At 36.2% G+C, this 22121-nt stretch overlaps 1 protein-coding gene across 3 annotated transcripts in view; it reads right to left on the bottom strand.

Moving 5' to 3' along the window:
* gria1b (glutamate receptor, ionotropic, AMPA 1b) overlaps positions 1-21608 on the bottom strand; it is a 77669-nt gene extending 56061 nt beyond the window's left edge. For all 3 annotated transcript variants that reach the window (XM_051093012.1, XM_051093013.1, XM_051093014.1), the window contains exons 1-3: positions 21201-21608; positions 20917-21051; positions 2065-2304 (exon numbers count right to left, since the gene is read on the bottom strand). In XM_051093012.1, coding sequence (XP_050948969.1) covers positions 2065-2304; positions 20917-21051; positions 21201-21330 — 505 coding nt within the window. In that variant the 5' untranslated portion in view covers positions 21331-21608. The remainder of the gene's footprint in view (positions 1-2064; positions 2305-20916; positions 21052-21200) is intronic.
* Positions 21609-22121: the final 513 nt, after the last annotated feature.

The raw sequence follows: 22121 nt of genomic DNA, 5'->3' as shown, positions 1-22121 counted from the left end.
GTGGCGTCGTGATCCGGCGTTACCGCCAATCTGCGAGAGGGTTGCGCGGCTGATCTGTCTGCGTTGTCGCGTACCTCCTTCGCGACCCCCACAGTACACGACGAGCCCACACACAAAAACGCAAAGTTCATAAAAGCCACTAGCGAAGAGCGCGGACCCTCGCGTCTCAGCCTCGCTCTTAGTGGCTCATTGACGCCATCAGCAAACAGTTCAATAATAATGCAGTCCGGGAGGGTAGAGTAGTTAGTAATGGCCAAAAACTCACGGATGTATTGTTCGAGTGTACGTTGTCCTTGCTTGATCCTTGCTAAGATCAGGTCTGTGTCCATGTCGGAAGATTGTCCGGGTGAAAAGCTGCTGGATCCTGTAGTGACGGTTGGTTCTGTAACGAAGTGAACGAGACGAGAGGCGAGCGGATCCATATGCAAGCTTTTATTTAAAACGCGAGACAAAGACATGGTCGTACAGGCTGGGTCGAGACGGGAGCAGACAGGAATATCAAAGGCAGTGGGAGAGAGTAATCCAATAAACGTGAGCAATAGTCCAAAAGGCAGGTGGCTAGACAGTCCAAACGAGAAACCAGGCGAGAAAACAAAACCAGGAACGAGGAAACTAGGAAACGCTAAGAATAACAACAACAACAGGAAAATACAACCAACCGTGAAGTGCACTAAAAAGGAGCGGGGTTTTTATAGGGCGCCTGATTGGTCACGGGGACTGACGCAATAAGAGCGGTGGAGGATGGGAGATGCAGTCCGAGATGTATAGTGACAGTCAGAGTGCGTAAGTGATGCGAGAGTGACATCTGGTGGTTGGTGGACAGCGGGACACAGACCAGATTCGTGACACTATAATTAATAAATATGACAATGAAATGATTTAGATTACTAAATTCACAGGATATTTTCATCAAAAGACAAAAACCTGTCACAAACCACTACAACTACCACAAAGATGTGAGTACACATGCTTTACGAATTGATAACTGTTGTAGCCCTAGTACAGAGGCTTCAGTATTCAGAATTGCGGTGCGGCCATGTATAATTTATGTTGTAGAACAAAACATTAAAGTCTCTTCAAGTAACCTGAACCACAGACCTTATTTTACTCACAAATCGAAGACTGCTATTCTAAAACCCCTTTAGAAATTCCCAAGGGAAGCCATGGTGAATTAGTCTTCCGGGTTGGTCTACAAATTGATTTCATGACTGAACAGTTCTATAGCACTGAGTTTTGCAAATAGGGTGCAATCAATAATGAGCCTAATTTACATAGAAATGAGGCATGTTTGTGCTGAAAATAATGACAATGACTTTATTTAAATATGGCGCAACGCTATACCAATGCATTTAGCACCTAGTTACACTGGATTGTGGGTGATTAACGAATAAAAGACCGTTTTTTGTACAGGAAACACTGTGCACAACACTGGCATAAATGTTAAATGAATTCATTCATTGGCCTTGCTGTCTTCTGGTCATGGAGACTGCGCTAATGATTTGGAGTTATTCTCTAATGACAGTCTGATAATGATTGGATATGGCAAATATGATGAAGCACCACACATGTGTCTCCACTCACAAGGAAAAATACGGTGCAGCCAGTACTTGTCCACACCCAAATCACAAATGAAGATCTTCCAGTGAACTTCAAACAGATTATCAGAACAATCCTGTGGGAATCAGGGAGCCATAAGTAAAATTACTACACCCGAGGCATAGAAAATGTCAAAGTATAACCCTATTACAAGCCAAGCAGAGCACCTCAACAGGATTACACCAAGTCATCACGTTTTTCAAACTTTCCCAGCAATATCTTCTAAAGCTCCCAAATCACTAAATTATCTGCAGTTCATCTTTGTGACATCCTGAGCAACCTTACAGAGTATTACAACATTTTATCACGACTGCAACTGCAGTGGCAATGCAGATGCAGGAAAACAAACCAACAACAAATAATTAAATATTCACCTCACCCTGAAAAAAATCGAAGTAGCACTACTCATATATTTAGATTTCCATTAGTGTGCTTTTGAAATGGCATGTTAGTGGGGTAAAAGCCAACCTGAGTCCGAGCTGTACATGTAGACGAACTTGGTCCACTTGTAGTGCTCGACAAGGGCGATCAGAGCATCCTGGAGTTCAGGTCTCAGCTGGATCACAAACTGGTTGTTGGTATCGATGGGGAAGCTAGGCGTGACGAAGCACACGTGCAGAGCGCCACAGAATGACATCAGCATGTTCATCGTCTTCCTGTCATACAGGCCGATGATGGCGTAGACTCCTTTGGAGAACTGGGAACAAACTGGGAAGAGCACGGGAGAAGAAATGTAAGATTAATGTAACGAACATTAGATTTGCATTATAAAACACACTTAATTTCTGCCAATATTGTTGACTTGATTGCACAGATACTATTTGAACTAAACTGAGCTGGACGATGACATCACTGAATCAATGTTGAATGGACTTTAACTGAAAAATGGAGTCTTTACTATGCCTCTTGCATTATTGATGGGCTGAAGGTCCAAATAGCAGTTTCAGTGCAGCTTCAAGGAGCCTTAAATGATCCCATCTGAGGAATAAGGGTCTTATCTAGCGAAACAATCAGCCATTTTCTAAAAAAAATTAAAAATATATACTTTTTAAGTCCAGTGCTCATCTTGCACTAGCTCGACCTCACGCATTACATAATTACACACAAGTGACATAGGCGGAACTACCGATCCAATGGTTACAAAGCAAATGTGCAATAAAGGGCAAACGCCCTTTACCAAAAAAAGGTAAAACAACTATGTTTTTGAAGTTGGAGGAGAAAATTAGTTCTTTCACCCTACCCTACATTTTTGAACCAAAGTCCACAAAGAACTAAACATACACAACTTTTCCAATGTGATTACCCAATGCTTGAAGATGCAAGCTTTTGTGGTTAAAAAGTATATAAATGTTTATTTTTTTGTAGAAAATGACCCATTGTTAAGCAAAATAAGACCCTTTTTCCTCAGCTGGGATTGTGCCCTTTGAATTGAGCCCTTTGAAGCTGCATTGAAACTGCAATTTGGACCTTCAACCCATTGGCCACCATTGAAGTCCACTATATGGAGAAAAATCCTGGAATGTTTCCCTTAAAAGCCTTAATTTCTTTTCAACTGAAGAAAAACATCTTGTATGAGACGGTGGTGAGTAAATTATCAGAAAAATTTTATTCTGGAAGTGAACTAATCCTTTAATACTATAAAGCTGCTTTAACACAATCTGTACAATCTGTGCTAAAGGTGACTTGACTTGATAAAATACAAGTTGACAATGAAGTAAGTAAATAAGTAAATACAAAAAAAAAAAAATTTTTTCCAAACTTTTTTTCAGGCTTGTCAAAGGTAATGTGGTAATTTGGGATAATTATTTAATATTAAACAATTTTTGGAACAATATCTGTTGTGATAAGCAATATGCAATATATTTAGATTTATATCCATAGGAGTAAATCACATACAAAGAAAAAGGGTAACACTTTACAGTAAGGTGTCATTTGTTAACAGTAGTTAATGTATTAACTAGCATGAGCGAACAATTTACATTTATTACACTATTTATTAATCACTGTTAATGTTGGTGAATAAAAATACAGTCATTCATTGTTAGTTGATGTTAGTTCACAGTGCATTAACTAATGTTACAAATAGCTGAAAATTATAATTATAATTCCATAATGCCAATAATTATTACAAAGCATTTTCGTTTTCGTTTCGTTTTTTGGCTAAGTGCAACCAGAATTTTTAGTTTCGTCTTAGAATTTTAATTTTGGTGCATCACTGGTTTAATCTTTATTATAAGTGTTAAAAATAATAATAAGCACTTAAAAAAAATAATAATAAAAGATTTAGATGTTTAGGAAGGTCCTTTACAAAAAGGATGGTCATATTTAGGATATTTGGGATCAAAACTTCTGAAAACCTCTGAAAAAAAGTAAACAGAACTTTTTAAAGGAGAAGTTCACTTCCAGAACAAAAATGTACAGATAATTTACTCACCCCCTTGTCATTCAAGATGTTTGTGTCTTTCTTTCTTCAGTTGATAAGAAATTATGTTTCTTGAGGGAAAAAAAATCAGGAATTATCTCCATATAGTGGACTTCAATGGTGCCCCCAAGCTTGAACTTCCAAATGTAGTTTAAATGCAGCTTCAAAGGGCTCTAAATGATTGCAGCCGAGGAAGAAGGGTCTTATCTAGCAAAACGATCATTTTCAAAACAAATTGACAATTTATATACTTTTTTTAACCTCAAATACTCATCTTGTCTAAGTCTGTGTGAACTCTTTTCAGGTTCAAGACAGTTAGGGTATGTTGAAAAACTCTGATCTTCCCCAACTTCAACATCGTCCTACATCGCTGCAGAAGTCCCAAACCAGTGTTTACAAAGCGAACATGCAAAGGTGGTCAAACGACCTTTACAAAAAAAGGTAAAACAGCAAAGTAGGACGATTTTGACATTGAAGAAGAAAACAAGATGGAAGTTTTTCAACATACTACGCATGCGCATCAAAGAGATGAGACAAGATGAACATTTGAGGTTAAAAAGTATTTAAATTGTCAATTTGTTTCGAAAACAACCGATCGTTTTGCTAGATAAGACCCTTTTTCCTCCACTGGGATCGTTTAGTGCCATTTGAAGCTGCATTAAAACTGCATTTTGGAAGTTCAAGCTTGGGGGCACCATTGAAGTCCACTATATGGAGATAATTCCTGAAATGTTTTCCTTAAGAAACATAATTTCTTATCAACTGAAGAAAGAAAGACATGAACATCTTGGATGACAAGGGGGTGAGTACATTATCTGTAAAGTTTTGTTTTGGAAGTGAACTTCTCCTTTAAGGATGTTTAGGTATTTTTTCTAGAAACTAAACAAAAATACTGACTAAAACAATGCAACAATACTGAATTTGAAAATATTTTTGCAGTATTGATGCAACTACAATATCCGGAATAAAACATCAGCTCATCAAAATATAAATCTTGTGATTTATGCACTGTACTTCCAACATTTTCAATCAATACCCAGGGATGACAGAAGAAGGCAAGTGCTGGGTAGTCAATACGTTATCTAAAATTCTGTCATGATCACCCCCAAAGCACTTCCTCCTGAAAAACAAGACCTCAATATGTCTTGCCCTGCATTCTTCTTTGTAATTACAGTGACAGTGAAACCTCCACCCACCAATCATCTCTGCTCCAGCCCCCTCACAGCCAACTAAACCCCATGTGCTTAAGAAGCACATGGCAATTGATTTTTATTGCAGTACTCCAGAAGGGGGCCTGTTTCATGTATTTGCAAGTCCTTTGTTGCACAGTGTCAGATCTGGATCTTCTCAAACAGAAAAGCTCCAAAACACCCTAGAATTTGCTACATTTTCACCTGAACTCCAAACTGTATCCTACTTCGTTCCCTTTACTTTTATTCTGTAATTATATTACATATAGTCTTCCACACTGCATACATTAATAGTAATGCAGGCGTTTTTACATATAATTATAGCGCATTTGTAATAAAACACTATATGAGAGCCTCATTTACAATCAATTTCAGTCTCAGCGGCTACAATTCCAAAGTGTTTTCAAGCTAAGACCTTCCATTCGTTCCAGCTAATGTATAATTCCAAGGGAGGTTCGTAGCATTTGCATTCAGACATGTTGGTTCCCTGGGGCTTTGAGCATGTGAATGAGGGATGTGCCACAGTTGTGACATACTTCAGCTCCAAATCTTCCCTTCAGGCAAGCAAACTTTCAAACCAGCCTCAGAAAACAACTCCGATAGCAGATAGCTTTCTCTGCTTCTCTTCTACTACAGTCGGCACTATTTAAGCCTCATTCCCCCTAATAATCACCCCCACAGCACTGATAGTGAGGATTGACAAATGTACTGTCGCTCGTAGATGTTTATCTTTTAAAACGGGTGATAAAGAGTCGATGCAAGGCTACACAATGCATTTATCTCAATCATTTGCAAAGATAACGCAAGATTTCTACATGCACATCTTCTTTATCAGCATTCTTCATGCCTACCGCAGATAAAAAAGAAGGAGGGAAACGGGAAATAATTTTTATGCAGTGCAGTTGGAAGGAGTATCAGTGTTTGAATCGCTGCGTTGGGGTATAGAGAGCGTGTGTATGAATGTATAGTCGGGTTGGGGAGGAGAAAACAAGTTTCCTGCCTGCGGTGATCTCCGTGATGCTGAAAGATGTTTGTGACAGGTGGGTCCAGCGTGAGTGATCTCGTCTGATCTTCAGTCACTGCAGTGAAGATGAGAGGATCTCCGCTGCATCAATCTGTTCTAGCAGCCTCTGTTCTCCTTGCCTTTGGTTATTGAGCAGCTGAGGTAAAAAGCGTGTTTGAACTGATGTGCGGTCCTGTGACATGCCGGAGAAACCAAAATGGTGACAGGAGGCATTTATGCCAGCCATGGTCAATCAGAGATGGGGATTTGTACCGGTGACATTTTGACTGCGATGCATTATACTGTAAATGTATAAAAGGATTGTTTACCCACAAATTAACATTCTGTCATCAGTTGCTCGGCGTCGTGTCATTCTGACACTTTATTTTCTTGTATGAAACCCAAGAGTTTTTTCAGGCAGAACATCCAACCTTCACCTTCTGTTTTCCTTAGAAAACAAGCAGATGGTTATTTTTACTGACAAGCTCACAAAAGGACAAAAATAAAGCATAAGTGGTCCATATGACTCATGCACTATATTTCAAGTCTGCTGGAAAAATACTATACACTCGAAAAGTGCAGAGCCTGGTCCAGACTTAATGATTTTAGTGATTTTGGTACGATCTGCTTAAAGGGGTGCTATTATGCTTTTTCACTTTTGAATTTTAGTCAGTGTGTGGTCTATGTTTGGGCATAAAAAAGATCTACAAAGTTACAAATCTCAAAGTCTACTCCAAAGGGAAATATTTCGTTTTTAGAGCCGTAACATGCCACAGCTAACCAATTACAACCCATTTCGCTTTTCAGAAGGCTGGCCTTTATCAAACCCGGAACTAATTGAGCCATTTGTGCCAGGCTGGGGAGAAAGTTATTGTAATAATGTAAATTATGTGAAAAATAATGCGTTTTTTGAAGCACCAAGCATGAGAGCATGTTCTACTACACCCCCAAAATAAAATCAAGACTTTGTAAAAGAGCATAATAGGACCCCTTTAACATACGGAGTTGTGGGGATTTGTAAACCACAATGGGTGCCGGGATGCAACATTCATTCATTTCATCTCATGTAGTGTCACTGCACGTCTTTAGTAAAACCTGACAGTACATTTTTAACACCAAAAGGCCGTAGGCGCAAGCTGTAAAACTGGCCAGTAAAACTGGCCTAGGCATTTTTTGGAAATTACCACAACAAAATCAGACATTTTGATCACAAAAAAAAGAAAGAAATCCTGGAGAGACTGAGTAATCAATTAAAAACAGAAATATTGTTACAATTTACATATTAAAATATTGTTTATTCCTGTGATGGAAAAAGTGAATTATCAGCAGCCATTACTCCAGTCTTCAGTGCCACATAATCCTTCAGAAATCATTCTAATATGCTGATTTAGTGCTCAATAAACATTTCCTATTATTCTTATCAATTTGAAAATAGCTGTGCTGCTTAATATTTTTGTGGTAACTAATTTATTATCTTTTATTCAGAATTCACTGATAAATAGAAAAATACAGCATGTATTTAAAATAGAAATATGCTGATTTAGTGCTCAATAAACATCAATTATGTTATAAATTTTGAAAATAGTTGTGCTGCTTAATATTTTTGTGGTAACTAATTTATTACTTTTTTTCAAAATTCTTTGATAAATAGAAAAATAACAGCCTGTATTTAAAATAGAAATCTTTCTTGTCACTTTTTGATCAATTTAATGCATCATTGCTGAATGAAAGTTTCAATTTACTTTATAAAAAAAAATAAAATACTGACCCCCAACTTTTGAACAATAGTATGGAAAGTACTGGACTACTTTTATGGTGCTGTTTTTGCTCTTGGCAATGTAAATCACTACTAGGGCTGTGAGATTAATCAAAATGTTCATTCAATTTAATTCACATTTATTTGTATACCACTTTTAATGATACACATTGCTGCAAAACATCTTCACGGAAAACAAATGAATGTAATAAAGTCATAAAGTGATTGCTAAACTGCAGAAAGCACAATTTCTCCACCACCCCCCTCATGGTGCATGTCGACTGGCGCAGAGCAAGCGAGCATTTGCATTTCATTCCTATGGGAGTTGAGCTTCACGCTTGTGTGGAAAACGTGTTGATAACGGCCAAAAGTTCAGAGATGCTTAACTTTATGCAAATATCAAGTGAAAACCACCGGGCGGTGGTTCTCTGTGAGAAGCAGGTAAGACATCTGTCATAAGTTTTTAAAATAAGCTGAATGTGCTTGCATTTCTGCTGCATTAAGTGCACGTTCAAGGTGCAGAAAGGTAGTAAGGACATTGTTAAAATAGTCCAAGTAACATGAGTGGTTCAACCATAATGTTATAAAGCTACAAGGATACATTTTGTTTGCAAAGAAAGCAATAATAACAACTTTATCAACAATTTTTAATTCAACAAATTCTTCTCCATTTATGAGAATGTATCATTCTGGGCCTTGAGCGTGTTAGTTGCGTTGATGTCTATGCAGGGTCAGAAAGCGCTTGGATTTCATCAAAAGTTTCTTAATTTGTGTTTTGAAGATGAAGATTGAAGATTTTACAGGTTTGGAATGACATGAGGGTGAGTAAATAATAACAGAATTTTAATTTTGGGGTGAATTATCACTTTAAATCACATTGTTTATACACTGGATGCATTAAAGATGTTAAATATTGCAGTTTGGACATGCATTTTATTGGCTTTGTGTCGCTGTTCTTGTTTCTGTTGAGTTTTGAAATTTTAGTCTGGGATTTTTTTTATTGTTTGGTGTTTACCCATATTAGTATTGTTTTGTCTGTTCTAGAGGCATGTTGATGCAGTTTTCTGATGAAGCTATAATTGGTTTTTAATTGGCTTACTGAAATGCATTCACAAATGTAAGAAGTATAAGGAAATACTGTTGTACAATCATGACTCAAAATCATATTATTGATCAATATCGCACAGCCCTAATCACTACCCACTTTCGTTGTATGAAAAACAGATGCTCGTTCATTCTGCATAAGACTTCCCTGCATGCTTCATGACAAAAATATTACAATAGGGTTGAAATGACATGGGAATGAGTTAAAGGAGAACCACTTCCAGAACAAAAATTTACAGATATTGTACTCACCCCCTTGTCATCCAAGATGTTCATGTCTTTTATTCTTCACGATTTTGAACTTCCAAAATGCAGATTAAATGCAGCTTCAAATGCAGTTGTAAATGATCCCAACCGAGGAAGAAGGGTTGTATCTAGCAAAACGATCAGTTATTTTCATTAAAAAAAAAACAATTGAAATGTTTTTTAATCTCAAATGCTTGAACTTTGTGTATTATGTTGAAAAACTCCAATCATATTTTCTCCTTCAACTTCAAAAATCATTTCAAAATCCTCCTACATCACTGCAGAAGCACCGACCCAGTCTTTGCAAAGTGAACATGCAAAGAAGATCAAACACCCTTAACAAAAAAAGGAAAAACAGCGATATAAGATGATTTTGAAGTCGAGGAAGAACATGAGATGAGGGAATTTTTTGACATGCCCTAACTGTCATGAACCAGAAAACAGTTTAGGCAGAGCGAGAGAAGACAAGCGCTTGACATTACAAAGTATATAAATTGTACTATTTTTATTAAAATAACTGATCGTTTTGCTGGCTTGGCCGGGATCATTTGAAGCCGCATTTAAACTGCATTTTGGAAGTTCAAAATCAGGGCACCATACCAGTACATTATATGGAGAAAAATCCTGTAATGTTTCCCTCAAAAAACATAACTTCTTTACGGCTGAAGAAAGAAAGACATGAACATATTGGATGACAACAGGTGAGTACATTATCTGTCAATTTTTGTTCTGGAAGTGGACTTCTCCTTTAAAGTCAAAATTTAAATATTTTTGATAGAACTGTTCCTTACAAAATAATAAAAAGGTGGCAGCTCATCGCCAAATCCTGTAGCATTAGGGCCCAGCGTTTCACTCAGAGAGAAAATACCTAGATCATTTCAGAGATTACAGCCAAGCGGGCGCTTTTTGTCACCTAACAGAATCAGATTTTGTCCCTGGTGTCCTCTAAGCGGCTTGTAGCCTCAGTCTTTGCAAGATGATATATCTGATAAGGTACATTTTTATCACTGTATCATTCCAGCCCAGTGAAGGTCGGGGAGCATGTAGCCCCACAGGCACATATCCTGAAATCACCACAGCTAACCTCAACCCGCCTGTGCCATTCTGTCTGAACTGTGTCCAGTTCCTAACGGCTAATGATGCTAATGACATACCCGTCATCTATAATCAACGACGAAGCATTCAAAGTTTACTGGTATCAAAAAAGCCATTCATTTTTCACAATGCTTCATTTTAAATGCGTCTAATTGCTGAAAGTTCTTGCTAAGGGCTTTGAGATGAAGCTAACGTGGCTATGTGAGCTATCCTTGGCAGTCTTCTGTGGATATTCAGGCTAGCTATCACATCAAGGCACTCGCTGTCTTTAAAGTCTTCCATCACTTGTATATAAAGCTTCGCATTAAGGCAACCACACAGGTAAAAGCTCTTCAGCGGTCTATGTGAGTTCCACAGGGAAGACACACAAAACAGTGTTTGTTCCTGAACTCGCTCTGACGTGAGCTTCAATGGGTCTCTTTGGAGCCCGCCTGATTGACATGCTGTGGACATTTGGCCCGACTGCATGTCAACGTGATGAAAGGACTGATACGTGCTGAAAGGAGGACCACGGGGCCGAATGGGACTAATGCCAAGAACAGACTGTCATAAAGGCTTGCGATATGGCAAAAGCAGAAACGGATTCTTAAAATAATTCATGTATGGGAGAAAATGAATCTGTCCTATGCACAATAGACAAAAGCCTGTTTGCCAGGTTTAAAATGAAGCGATGATGGGTTTTATTCAACTAGAAAGGCATGAGGAGAAACACTCATCGCCATCATGACAGACACTGACTGGTTATTTCAGCTGTCACTGGGAGGTCGACATACTGCATCTAGCTCACTATTCATCAGTGCAACTGACATCTACAACTTCAACATTAAATCAAAGGTGCATGCAATTCTTCAACATTAATATTGTATAGCCACTCATGTAGGCTGATATTGTGTTTGAAAACATCTAAGGGCCAATTCTGATAAACTGTTTACTGTCAAATACTGTGATGCATTTCAAATGAAGGCTGAAATGCAGCATTCAAACAACACTGCTTGAAGAGGGATAGTTGAAAATGACATTTTGGTCATCATTTACTCACCCTCATCCTCAAACCTGTGACTTTCGTCTACTGAACACAAACTTTTTGTTTTAAATGTGAAATGACTTTCATTGTATGATTTTTTTTTTACGTATCTATTCACCTTATTTTTCAACACAGAAGTCATTTTTTGTAAATGTGCAAGACTTCCGATTCATCAAACAACTGTGTTTATAATTAAGATGAAAATAATATGGTAACACAAATTTGCAATATCAATCAACACTCCATTCTAGGACTGTCACAAACTATTATTTTGGTAGTCTAGTAATCGGTCAAATATTTTGATGATTAATCAAGTAATTGGATAGTTTTTGGGGTTAATAAAATAGACCTACAATACAAGTCAAAAGTTTTTTTTATGTTTTTTAATGATATTTTTTTTTTTCTATTCTATTTGAATATATGTGACCCTGGATCACAAAACCAGTCATAAGGGTCAATTTTTCAAAATTGAGATTTATACATCATCTGAAAGCTGAATAAATAAGTTAGGATTGTTCGGATAGGACACTATTTGGTCGAGACTACAACTATTTGAAAACCTGGAATCTGAGGGTGCAAAAAAATCAAAATATTGAGAAAATCACCTTTAAAGTTGTCCAAATAAAGTTCTTAACCATGTATGTTACTAATCAAAAATTAAGTTTTCATATATTTACAGTAGGAATTGTACAAAATATCTTTATGGAACATTATCTTTACTTAATTTCCTAATGATTTTTGCCATTAAAGAAAAATCAATAATTTTGACCCATACAATGTGTTTTTGGCTATTGCTACAAATATACCCCAGCGACTTAAGACTGGTTTTGTGGTCCAAGGTCACAAATTTTAAAATGTAACTTATTCCAGCGATTTCAAAGCCAAAGCATTACTCTAGTCACATGATCCTTCAGAAATCATTCTAATATTTTGATTTGCTGTTCACAAACATTTATTATTATTATTATGTTGAAAACAATTTTTTTCAGGTTTCTTTGATGAATAGAAAGTTCAGAAGAACAGCATTTATCTGAAATAGTAATCTTTTGTAACCTTATAAATGTTTTTATTATCACTTTTGATCAATTTAAAGCATCCTTACTTAATAAAAGTTGCCTATACATTTAAATTTCCGATAAATGCTGATATTTAGATATTTCTATTCATCAAAGAATCCTGAAAAAAAATGTACTCAAGTGTTTTAAATATTGATAATAATAATAACAACAATAACATTTTCCTGAACAGCAAATCAGCATATTAGAATGATTTCTGAAGGATCATGTGACACTGAAGCCTGGATTAATGATGTTGCTTTGATCACAAGAATAAACTGCATTTTAAAATATATTCAAATAGAAATCAGCTATTTTAAATAGTAAAAATATTTCACATTATTACTGCTTTTGCTGTATTTTGGATCAAATAAATGCAGGGTTGCTGAGCAGAAGATAACTCTTAAAAAAAAAAAAAACATTAAAAATTGTACTGTTCAAATACGTTTGACTAGAAGTGCAAGTCAACAACAAACATTAAAATGACTTAAAATTAGAGGCTGACCGATGTATCGGCTTGGCCGATTAATCGGCACCAATAGTTGATTGGCAGAACTATTGGTTATCGGCAAAAATCCATTTTGATAGCTTTTTCCAGGTTGGGTCCGTTGCTGGAGCAGCTGAGAAGGTCGTCATTATACAGTAAAGCCCTATAGTCTTTGTTATACAGCAAGAGAGCAGCTTCTAGTGGCGGAATCACTGACAGCACGTGCCGTCTGTTTAGACACGTGACACTGCGCGCTGCATAGAGCGGGACAATTCAAAGGAGGATTTAAAACATCGACAACGAAACGGTGTGTACAGTATACTGTAGTGCATGTTTTCATGTCATTACAATGCGAATTTGTTGACTAGATGCTGCATTAGTGGACAAAGGAAAGCAGAATATTTTTGCCCGTTTGGTGATCAAATAAAGTCTTGTAGACCGCCGCCTGGATTGAACGCGACACGTCCAGTGTGTGTGATACTGGATAGCTGCGAGTCTTTGTGCCCCTTGTGTGACTAACATATTTTGATTAGATAACCACAAATGTTCTAGAATAGAAGCAGTTAAATTGTGAAAGTACACAATATCCAAATGTATGCAATTCCAATACTGTGGCCTTATGTGAGTAACAATATGAGTCCATTTGTAACATTTAGATTTATAATAGCTGTAGTATTGTAGTATTGTATTGTTCCTTGTTAGAGTGTGTTAATTTCAGCATTTACTGATATATTTTAAACATTTTAGTCACTTTTGTTAACATTAATGAACAATGAACTAACTGTAATGATCAATATATAATTAATATTAATATTTTTATTCATTTACGAAGTATGGTTCAGTAGGCTACTTTTTTTAATAGTAGAGCACTATTTATTTTCTGCTCAGTAGCCATTTTAAAAACTATCAGTCGATTAATCGGTATCGGCCAGTGTGGTCCAACCTAGTTATCGGTATCGGTAAATATCGGTCGACCTCTACTTAAAATACATATATAAGAGCAATGAGGCAACAATAACTGGTTAAAATAAAAACAGGCCTATTAAAAGCAAGTAATAGTATGGTTTTATTGAACAAACCCTTTAAAATTCATAACGTAATAAAACAATATAATCATAACTTTTGTAAAATATCTATTATATCAAATCCCTGCAGAGGGCTCCAATGGCCAGGCGATTGTTTTTACACTTTACAGCATGATATAATCTAACAGTTAGCATATTTAGAGATGTGTTGGTGTGGGGTTATAAATGATTTACCTTACAAATCTGATAGAATGGTGTATATTGTACCTAGTGTTGAATTTTATAAGCATCTCAGAATCCCAGCATATGCAAAGACGGAGTTTGAGATGGTCATGTAAATGATAACTGTTTGTGTGGAGCAGCATTTACTGTGAACAGAGCCACTCTGAGACGAACGTATCCTAAACGCATATAAATTAAGCACAAATTAAACCCGCAGTGCATATATTTATTTAATCGAATCACAGCCTTTGTGAATTCACAATAGCACTATGCTTTATTATGATTTTAAATGGTTTTAATATTTCGTGCAGCCTTAGAAAACAGTCTAATTAATGCTTTTCATGGATTCTCATCTGTGAAATATTTTCCGGTATTTTGCCAGTTAATCGACACAGACAAAATGCAATGGAGATTTTTTTTTTTCAAGTACTCGAATTTAATTGAGGAATCCTGACAGCCCTACTCCATTCCTCTCCATATAACACTGTACAGTGTTTTGCCATGTCAGCTGAGGCCCTTAATTATCAGAGCAAGTTAAACTCTTTCCAGAAAAAAAACACCTGTCCTACTCCAACTAACTATTGTCAGTTCCCTCCTACATAAGTGAATTTTCACTATAACTCCCTTTGTGGCTCTTCTCCCACATGCATACATCAAAACCCCTGAAAATAATCACTTTGGCTATGATGCAATGAATAATAGATTAAATGAATCTATTTGAGTCGTGCTAAACGGTTACTGTAGCTCTTCAGAGTCAAGGCAACTTCAGCAACCGGTTCAGGCACATATCTAAGAAAATAAGAGTCTGTACTGCTGCGTGTGCCATTTCTGCCATGCTTATCATCTAAGTATTATAAATATGATAACAGGTAATGATTTGCAGTAATGGGAACACATCTAAACGCCTTATTCGAAAAATATAAAGCTTTTACATGTGTTACAAAGAAATACATTTTTCATGAGTATAAGATGACAAAGGCTGTATATTTTCTTTGCTCTTTTCAGATTATCTGATGTTATAGAAAATAAGAAATGCTATAACATATGTAGTGAACATCCTGGTTTGCGGCATTAAATGCAAGAGCATACGTTCAGAAACGCATCTGACCACACTGAGGTTGTTGTATAGACACTGCTCTGTCCTGATGTAATCCCAGACGACAAGGACGACCTATACTTCTGTCAATCAGCAACTGCACTTAAACAATGGTTCTCAGCCCTGTTTCTGAAAATTGTTGTGGGTGTAAAATAAAGGGGGCTACAGGACCAGGGTTGAGAGCCACTGCATTAAAACAAGAGTTGGCTAGAGCCGCTTTAAAGGAAACCGACCATCTGAACCCCCTCGAAATCTAATCACAAGTGACTCACAGGAGACTCATCTGAGATGCATTTTAATACCAAGTGTAAACAGTTTTCAGTCTCAGCTGACCACTTATGATCGCATCACGCAAGATGGAAGTTAATACCTGGTGTAAAGAAAGCTTAAGACAGCATCATTGCGGAAATGAGCATATAATAAACATGCTGTTTTTGCTGTATTTTAATATCCTCAATAGATGTATAATATCCTCAATACTATTTTTTTAAAGGAATATTTGACAAAAAAATGAAAATTTGCTGAAAATGCACTCACCCTCACATCATCCAGGATGTAGATGAGTTTGTTTCTTCATCAGAAACAACATATTTGGATTATTTTGGTATTACACCACTTGCTCACCAATGGATCCTCTGCAGTGAATGGGTGCTTAAAATGTGGGATGGCATTTTAGTGTCACATTAAAAAATAAAAAATCTAAGATTACGAGATTAAAGTCATAATATTTCAAGAATAAATTCGTAATTAAAAGAATAAAGTCAAAATACTATGAGAATAAAGTCAAAATATTTCGAAAATTAAGTATAAAATTACAAGAATAAAGTCAAAATTTTTCTAGGACAAAGTCGAATTGTTTCGAGAATGAAGTCCAAATTACAATAATTACGGGAGATATTTCAAAGTCTCGGCTTTCAAATTCTGTCAGTTTTATAGCGAAATACAAAATATGTCTGTTAAAATCATGTGTTTTTTTTAATGTGGCATGACAGATCGCCGTATTCGCCTCAGTTTAAGTGGCATCTGAATCAGTCATATTTTCAATTACAATGATGAGACATTCATTTCATTAAAATAGTCTATACTGGTTTTTTTTTCATGCCTTCTGATGTTCTTTCACTTTTTTTATCACTTTTATAGCTGCAAACTTTAAAAAAACACATTTATAATTTGCATTTTGTGATAAAATTGACATCCTGAACAAATAAATTAATTTGAAAGCTGAGCTGTGTTATAATAAATGCAACAAAGCACAAAATTATTGTGATTATTGGGTGGCTGGAGTGCTACAAATAATGAATGGAAGACGTTAAATATGTCCAATCATTAACTGTATTATACTGTGAATAAAACAGCTTGTGAACAGACAGTTAACGTTATATACCTCAAAAAAGTATATAGAAGAATATAACTTATGTTAACGAGTTGGAGACCACTTCAACCTTTAGAACATTTTGTTGTTTTTAATTAAATACACATGAGAAATGAAAGGTTGGACGCCACAGACACAACAGATTAAAGAGCTTTAAAAACACATTATTGTAAGACACATAGTTTGTATTTTGCTATATAAAACTGATTTTGAAAGCTGAGACTTGGTTTATTATAAAAGTACCAAAAGCACAAAGCTTATTGCTATTGGGGGGCTGGCGCGCTACAAATAACAAATGCAATCGAAGACATGAAATATTATTTCCAAACATAGCTATTGTCCCTGAGAGTATGACACATGGTATGATTTCTGCTATTAATCCAACATATATTTGTTGTATTAAAAAGGGTTAAATAAGTGACCTATGGCGCCCCCTAAAGGAATGTCGATTGGGTGTGTGAGCTGATGTTAAGATAAAAAGTCGTTCCTGTTTAGCCTTCTTAAAGGGGTCATCAGATGCCCATTTTCCACCAGTTGATATGATTCTTTAGGAAAAGTCTATAACATGCTTTAGTTAAAATTTCTCAATGGTGGTGTAAAAACACCTTTTTTACCTTGCCAAAATCAGCTCTGCAAAATCATTCTGTTCTGGTCAATGTTGCTTTAAATGTTAATGAGCTCTGCTCGCACCGCCCCTTCCTCTCTCTATGTCGGGAATAAATGATGACTACTATGTTCATTATTACATCCAAAAACACAACACCTCAGTCGCTTAGAAGCCATTCTACGTCCCTGTTCTGGCATAGAAACAATGGTGATCGGACTGTTACTGCTCATTCAAGGCGGGTCTAAGCTAAGACGGCCGTGTCAATCAACTATCGTGGGAGTGGCCTCTGTTGGTGTGTCGTCACACAGACAAGATGCTGAGAATGGCTTGATTTGAAAAAGGGGAAATTATTTTTCAAAATAAATAAAAACCACTGGGTGGATTTTTATCATTATAGGGTGGTTGTGAACACACACTGCCAACACATATTTATGTTCAAACAACATGTAAAAGTGATATTGCACACACAATATAGGCTATACTCTCAAAATATTATAACTTTAATTTCAACGATTTAAATTCTTTAATCATTTCAACTTTATTCTCAAAATATTTCAACTTTATTCTCAGAATATTTTGACTTTCTTCTCGTAATTTCGACTTTATTCTTAAAATATTACGACTTTAATCTCGAATTTAAGATTTTAAAGATTATTTAATCTCTAAAACGCTGTTGTAAAAATAAGTCTGAGTAAACATCTGATAAAAACATCACAATAATCCACAAGTAATCCACACAACTCCATTCCATCAGTTAACGTCTTGTGTTTGTCTGAAGCAAAACCATCATTAAGGCAATATACCAATCCATAAACCCTAACAAAGCTTTCTCCAGTTTACAAAAAAGTCCATCCCCTGTTTTTTTCTCACATCGGAATCCACTGACATATTTGTTTAGAACTGTTTTGGACTGTTTTTGTTTCTAAATAGTTCTTGCTCTGTGTATATTTCTCTTCTGAATCAGACTACATGACTTTTTCACTGGTGTAAGCAATATTATGAATAGTGGAGATTGGATATCCAGTGGAGAGAAGATATTTTTGCCAGAAGCAACGGTTTGAAGTTAAAAAAAGTCTTAATGATGAATTTGTCTATTAAGAACACACATTACAAATTCTCATTCTGACAGCACCCATTCACTGCAGAGAATCCATTGGTGAGCAAGTGATGTAATGCTAAATTTCATCTAATCTGTACAAAGAAAATACAAACTCAACTACCTTTTGGATGGTCTGAGGATTTTCAACAACTTTTCATTTTTAGGTGAACTGTTTCTTTAACCTAAATGCCATTGAGTAATCTGTTAATTATTGGATAATTAATTGGCCAATTAATGGAAAGTAAAGTAAACAGACCCAGATGGGCTTTAAATTACCCTAATTATAATTTACTCTGTACTTCTATATTGTTATTATAGCTGGTTGGTCATTTTAATCAAACTATACTCAAATCAACGCTTCGCTCATAACAAACAAAATCAAATTCAAAGACACAGTTCTCCTAAACATATCAATTAAGTAACAAAAACACTGATTTTCTTTTGTTATGTTTCTTCAAGCCCCATTCATTGTTCTCTAGTCCTGGTTTGTTCTTGCGGCAAAAGAGGAAAATGATCAAATTATAATCAAACTGAATTTTGTTGCACTTCCTGGCACACAAACTGCTCTAGTGTTCTCAGGTTTTGTTCTGGGAAGGTGTATGTAGCGATTAGAGGATAAGACAGCAGCCATGCACAATCGCCCTGATGAGCGAACTCTCTGCAGATGCAATTAGCTCCATATAATTACTTTCACACTTCCCTGTGACAAGAACATACAGACTCAGCCCTTACTTTATGTGTTAAACTTTCCTTTGATAGCCTCCCTCTAACAAGACCTTCTCTGGTGTCACCCTATAAAAATGCCCTAAAGACTCCCCTAAAATGGAAAACATCACTCCAGCCCCAGTTTCTCTGCTCAGCCTCCAGTAAACAGCATACTTTGCTTTGAGGCACTGAGACTCACTTAAAAGGGCACCACTGATGTACACATGAGAGAGGTTTGTCACACGCACTCATCTGGGAAAGACTATAGCACATATGAACTTGTCAGGATTATCAGTCTGCTGTGCTAGTGTCGAAATATCTCAAACATCTGAAATTCCTTTTGTCTATCAGAAGCTGTTTGCATGCTAAGCATTATACAGCGTTGCACGTCGCTGGCAGGGCTGAACACAAACATGGAAAGGTTGTCTGTGTCAATCCCAGACATCAAAGGGCAACATTTGTGACTGACAGCCAGCTGAGCTAGGAATGAGGATGTTTACTGTGTTCGGCTCATCTAAAAATGTATTAGCAATGTTTCATATTCTCATGATAGAAAATATGCTGTCAAAACTGTAAACACACTGTAAAAAAACATGTTAAATGTAACAACTGTGGTGCCAGAAATTTGCAGAAAAAAGTTGTGCTTCAGGCAACGTTTCAAAAAAGAAAAAAAAACTAAGTAGACTAAAATAATGCATTCAACAACACAAAATGCACATCCTTATGCATAGCTATTTTAATAAATTAAAATGTATTGTTAGGGATTTCTAATTAGTTACAGACTAATATATTTAATTGTAAATATATAAAAATATATAAGTAAATATATTGACTTGCTAAATATAATATTGTTTTGCACCACAAATAATATGGTGCTTCATGCAAAAAATACAGCAAAATGACATGCACTGTCCTGTTAAACCTAATATGTGATTAATTGGAAGCTGAATAAATAACCTGAGATTGGCTGAGATACAACTATTTGAAAATCTAGAATCTGAGGGTGCAAAAAATCAAAATATTGAGAAAACCACCATTAAAGTTGTCCAAATGAAGTTCTTAGCAATGCATATTACTAATCAGAAATTAAATTTTGATATATTTACCATAGGAAATTTATAAGATATCTTCATGGAACACAGTCTTTACTTAAATTTCTTTTTTGCATAAAAGAAAAATCAATAATTTTGACCCATACAATGTGTTTTTGGCTATTGCTACAAATATACCCGTGCTACTTAAGATTGGTTTTGTGGTCCAGGGTCACATATAATTTTCACTGTATATGGTAAGGTAACTTACAGTTAACCAGTTATTCTTTACTGAATTTTTACATATAACATTTTACATTGTATTTATTTCATGAAGGACGCATAATAAAAGCATACACCTATTTTGTAAACATGTAAAGAGCACGCAGTCATGAAATTAGTCAAATTAAACCACTGTAGCAAACGAAGCATTTGGAAATGTGAAAACACACCACCGTCTTCTGTCAAATTCAACCTCAGGTACTCTAGGACATTTTGCCAGCTTTGCAGTTCCACCTGACATTTTGACGTGATTCTTGACAGTAATCCAGCTGGGTTTAAGACCGTGTAAGTGAAGGCACGTTTATAGCAACAAAATGTCTGAGGTTCTTCTATACTTCGCTAAGCCTACACTGTTTCACTGGCATAAATCATCATGTGCGGAGTCGTACAGAAATTCAGCAAAGCAACAAGCGATGGAAACAGGTCGTGTGCGCACTGCAGAGGTTTGGTTTTGGGAAGAGTAACAGACCTCTGAGATACACATGAATACAGAACTTACAGGCGTATGTCATGGCAAAGCTGCTCCCCGTGTCCACCATGTCCACTTGTGGTACCAGTTTAGGAACATCATTGTGTTGAGAGAGCGCGAAACGGAACACGTCGTATTCATGGGAGTCGGTTGGAAACAAACCTCCTGTCGAGATGACAAGAAAGTCATTCAGGAACAATAACATGCACATGAAATATTTAACCCCAAATGGCTAACTGTACCTCATCCTGTGCGACGGAAACTTTAAATCACTGTCAGGACACGGTTATGAACAATAGCCGCTGAGCACTCACCTATGTTGATGTTACTTGGGAAACTTGAACATGAACACAACCCAAGCAAACCGGTTAAGAGTAAGACGAAGCTTTGCCACATATTTCCTTTTGCATTTGAGAAACTGACAAAAAGCCAAATTCCAAACATATATATCCCAAAGTCTTTGTCTCTTCACTCACACTGAGCCCATAGCGGTTACACAGAGCCAGCAGAGCGCAGTGAATCCCAGTCAGTCCTGTTGGTAATAGCGGTGGCTGACTGAATAAGCGTGTCTCTGACAGCCCTACTTACAAACGAACACACTCTCTGTAGTGTCAGCAGAAGAAAGAAAACGCGGATCTTGATCGCTTTCTTAACACCATCACTGCGCGCTCCTGGTAAGTCGTTACTCTACTCACAGTAGAAGAGCAAATGACTGGGTAAACTTGAAGCCGTGCGCAGACTGTACCATTTTAGAACAGCTTGGTTTCTCCAGTTGTGTAGCTATGTAAGATTATTATACTCTAACCTACATAAAATATCTGTAAGAGCATTAAATGGAAGCCTTGAGTGTGATAAACAGTTAAAAGCTTATGCGCAACAGAAAATTAAGTGGAACAATTGGTGCAATCGATGTTATCCAACAAGAAAAACAGTGATTTAAACACCGCATCCTTTTCTGTATATGGGTCAATGACAAATATAAATATCTGAGACAAAAGGTTTAAAAACGTACAAGTTCTTAGAAATAAATTTCATGTCATACGTTATTTTTTAACAAAAAATGATCTATCATGTCAAGCAGTAAGTAAAAAAGTACTAAAATACTTTAATTACACCTGAGTGTAATCAGTATTTTTAACATATTTTTGTATTTTAACAAATGTAATGTGTATTTTAATACCACATGTCAAATAGTAATAAAATCTGACAAAATTAAATAATATTATGCAACCTAA

Source organism: Labeo rohita, chromosome 21 (assembly GCF_022985175.1).
Source record: "Labeo rohita strain BAU-BD-2019 chromosome 21, IGBB_LRoh.1.0, whole genome shotgun sequence".
In the NCBI taxonomy this organism is placed as follows: Eukaryota; Metazoa; Chordata; class Actinopteri; order Cypriniformes; family Cyprinidae; genus Labeo; species Labeo rohita.
This window is presented reverse-complemented; position numbering and strand designations above follow the sequence as displayed.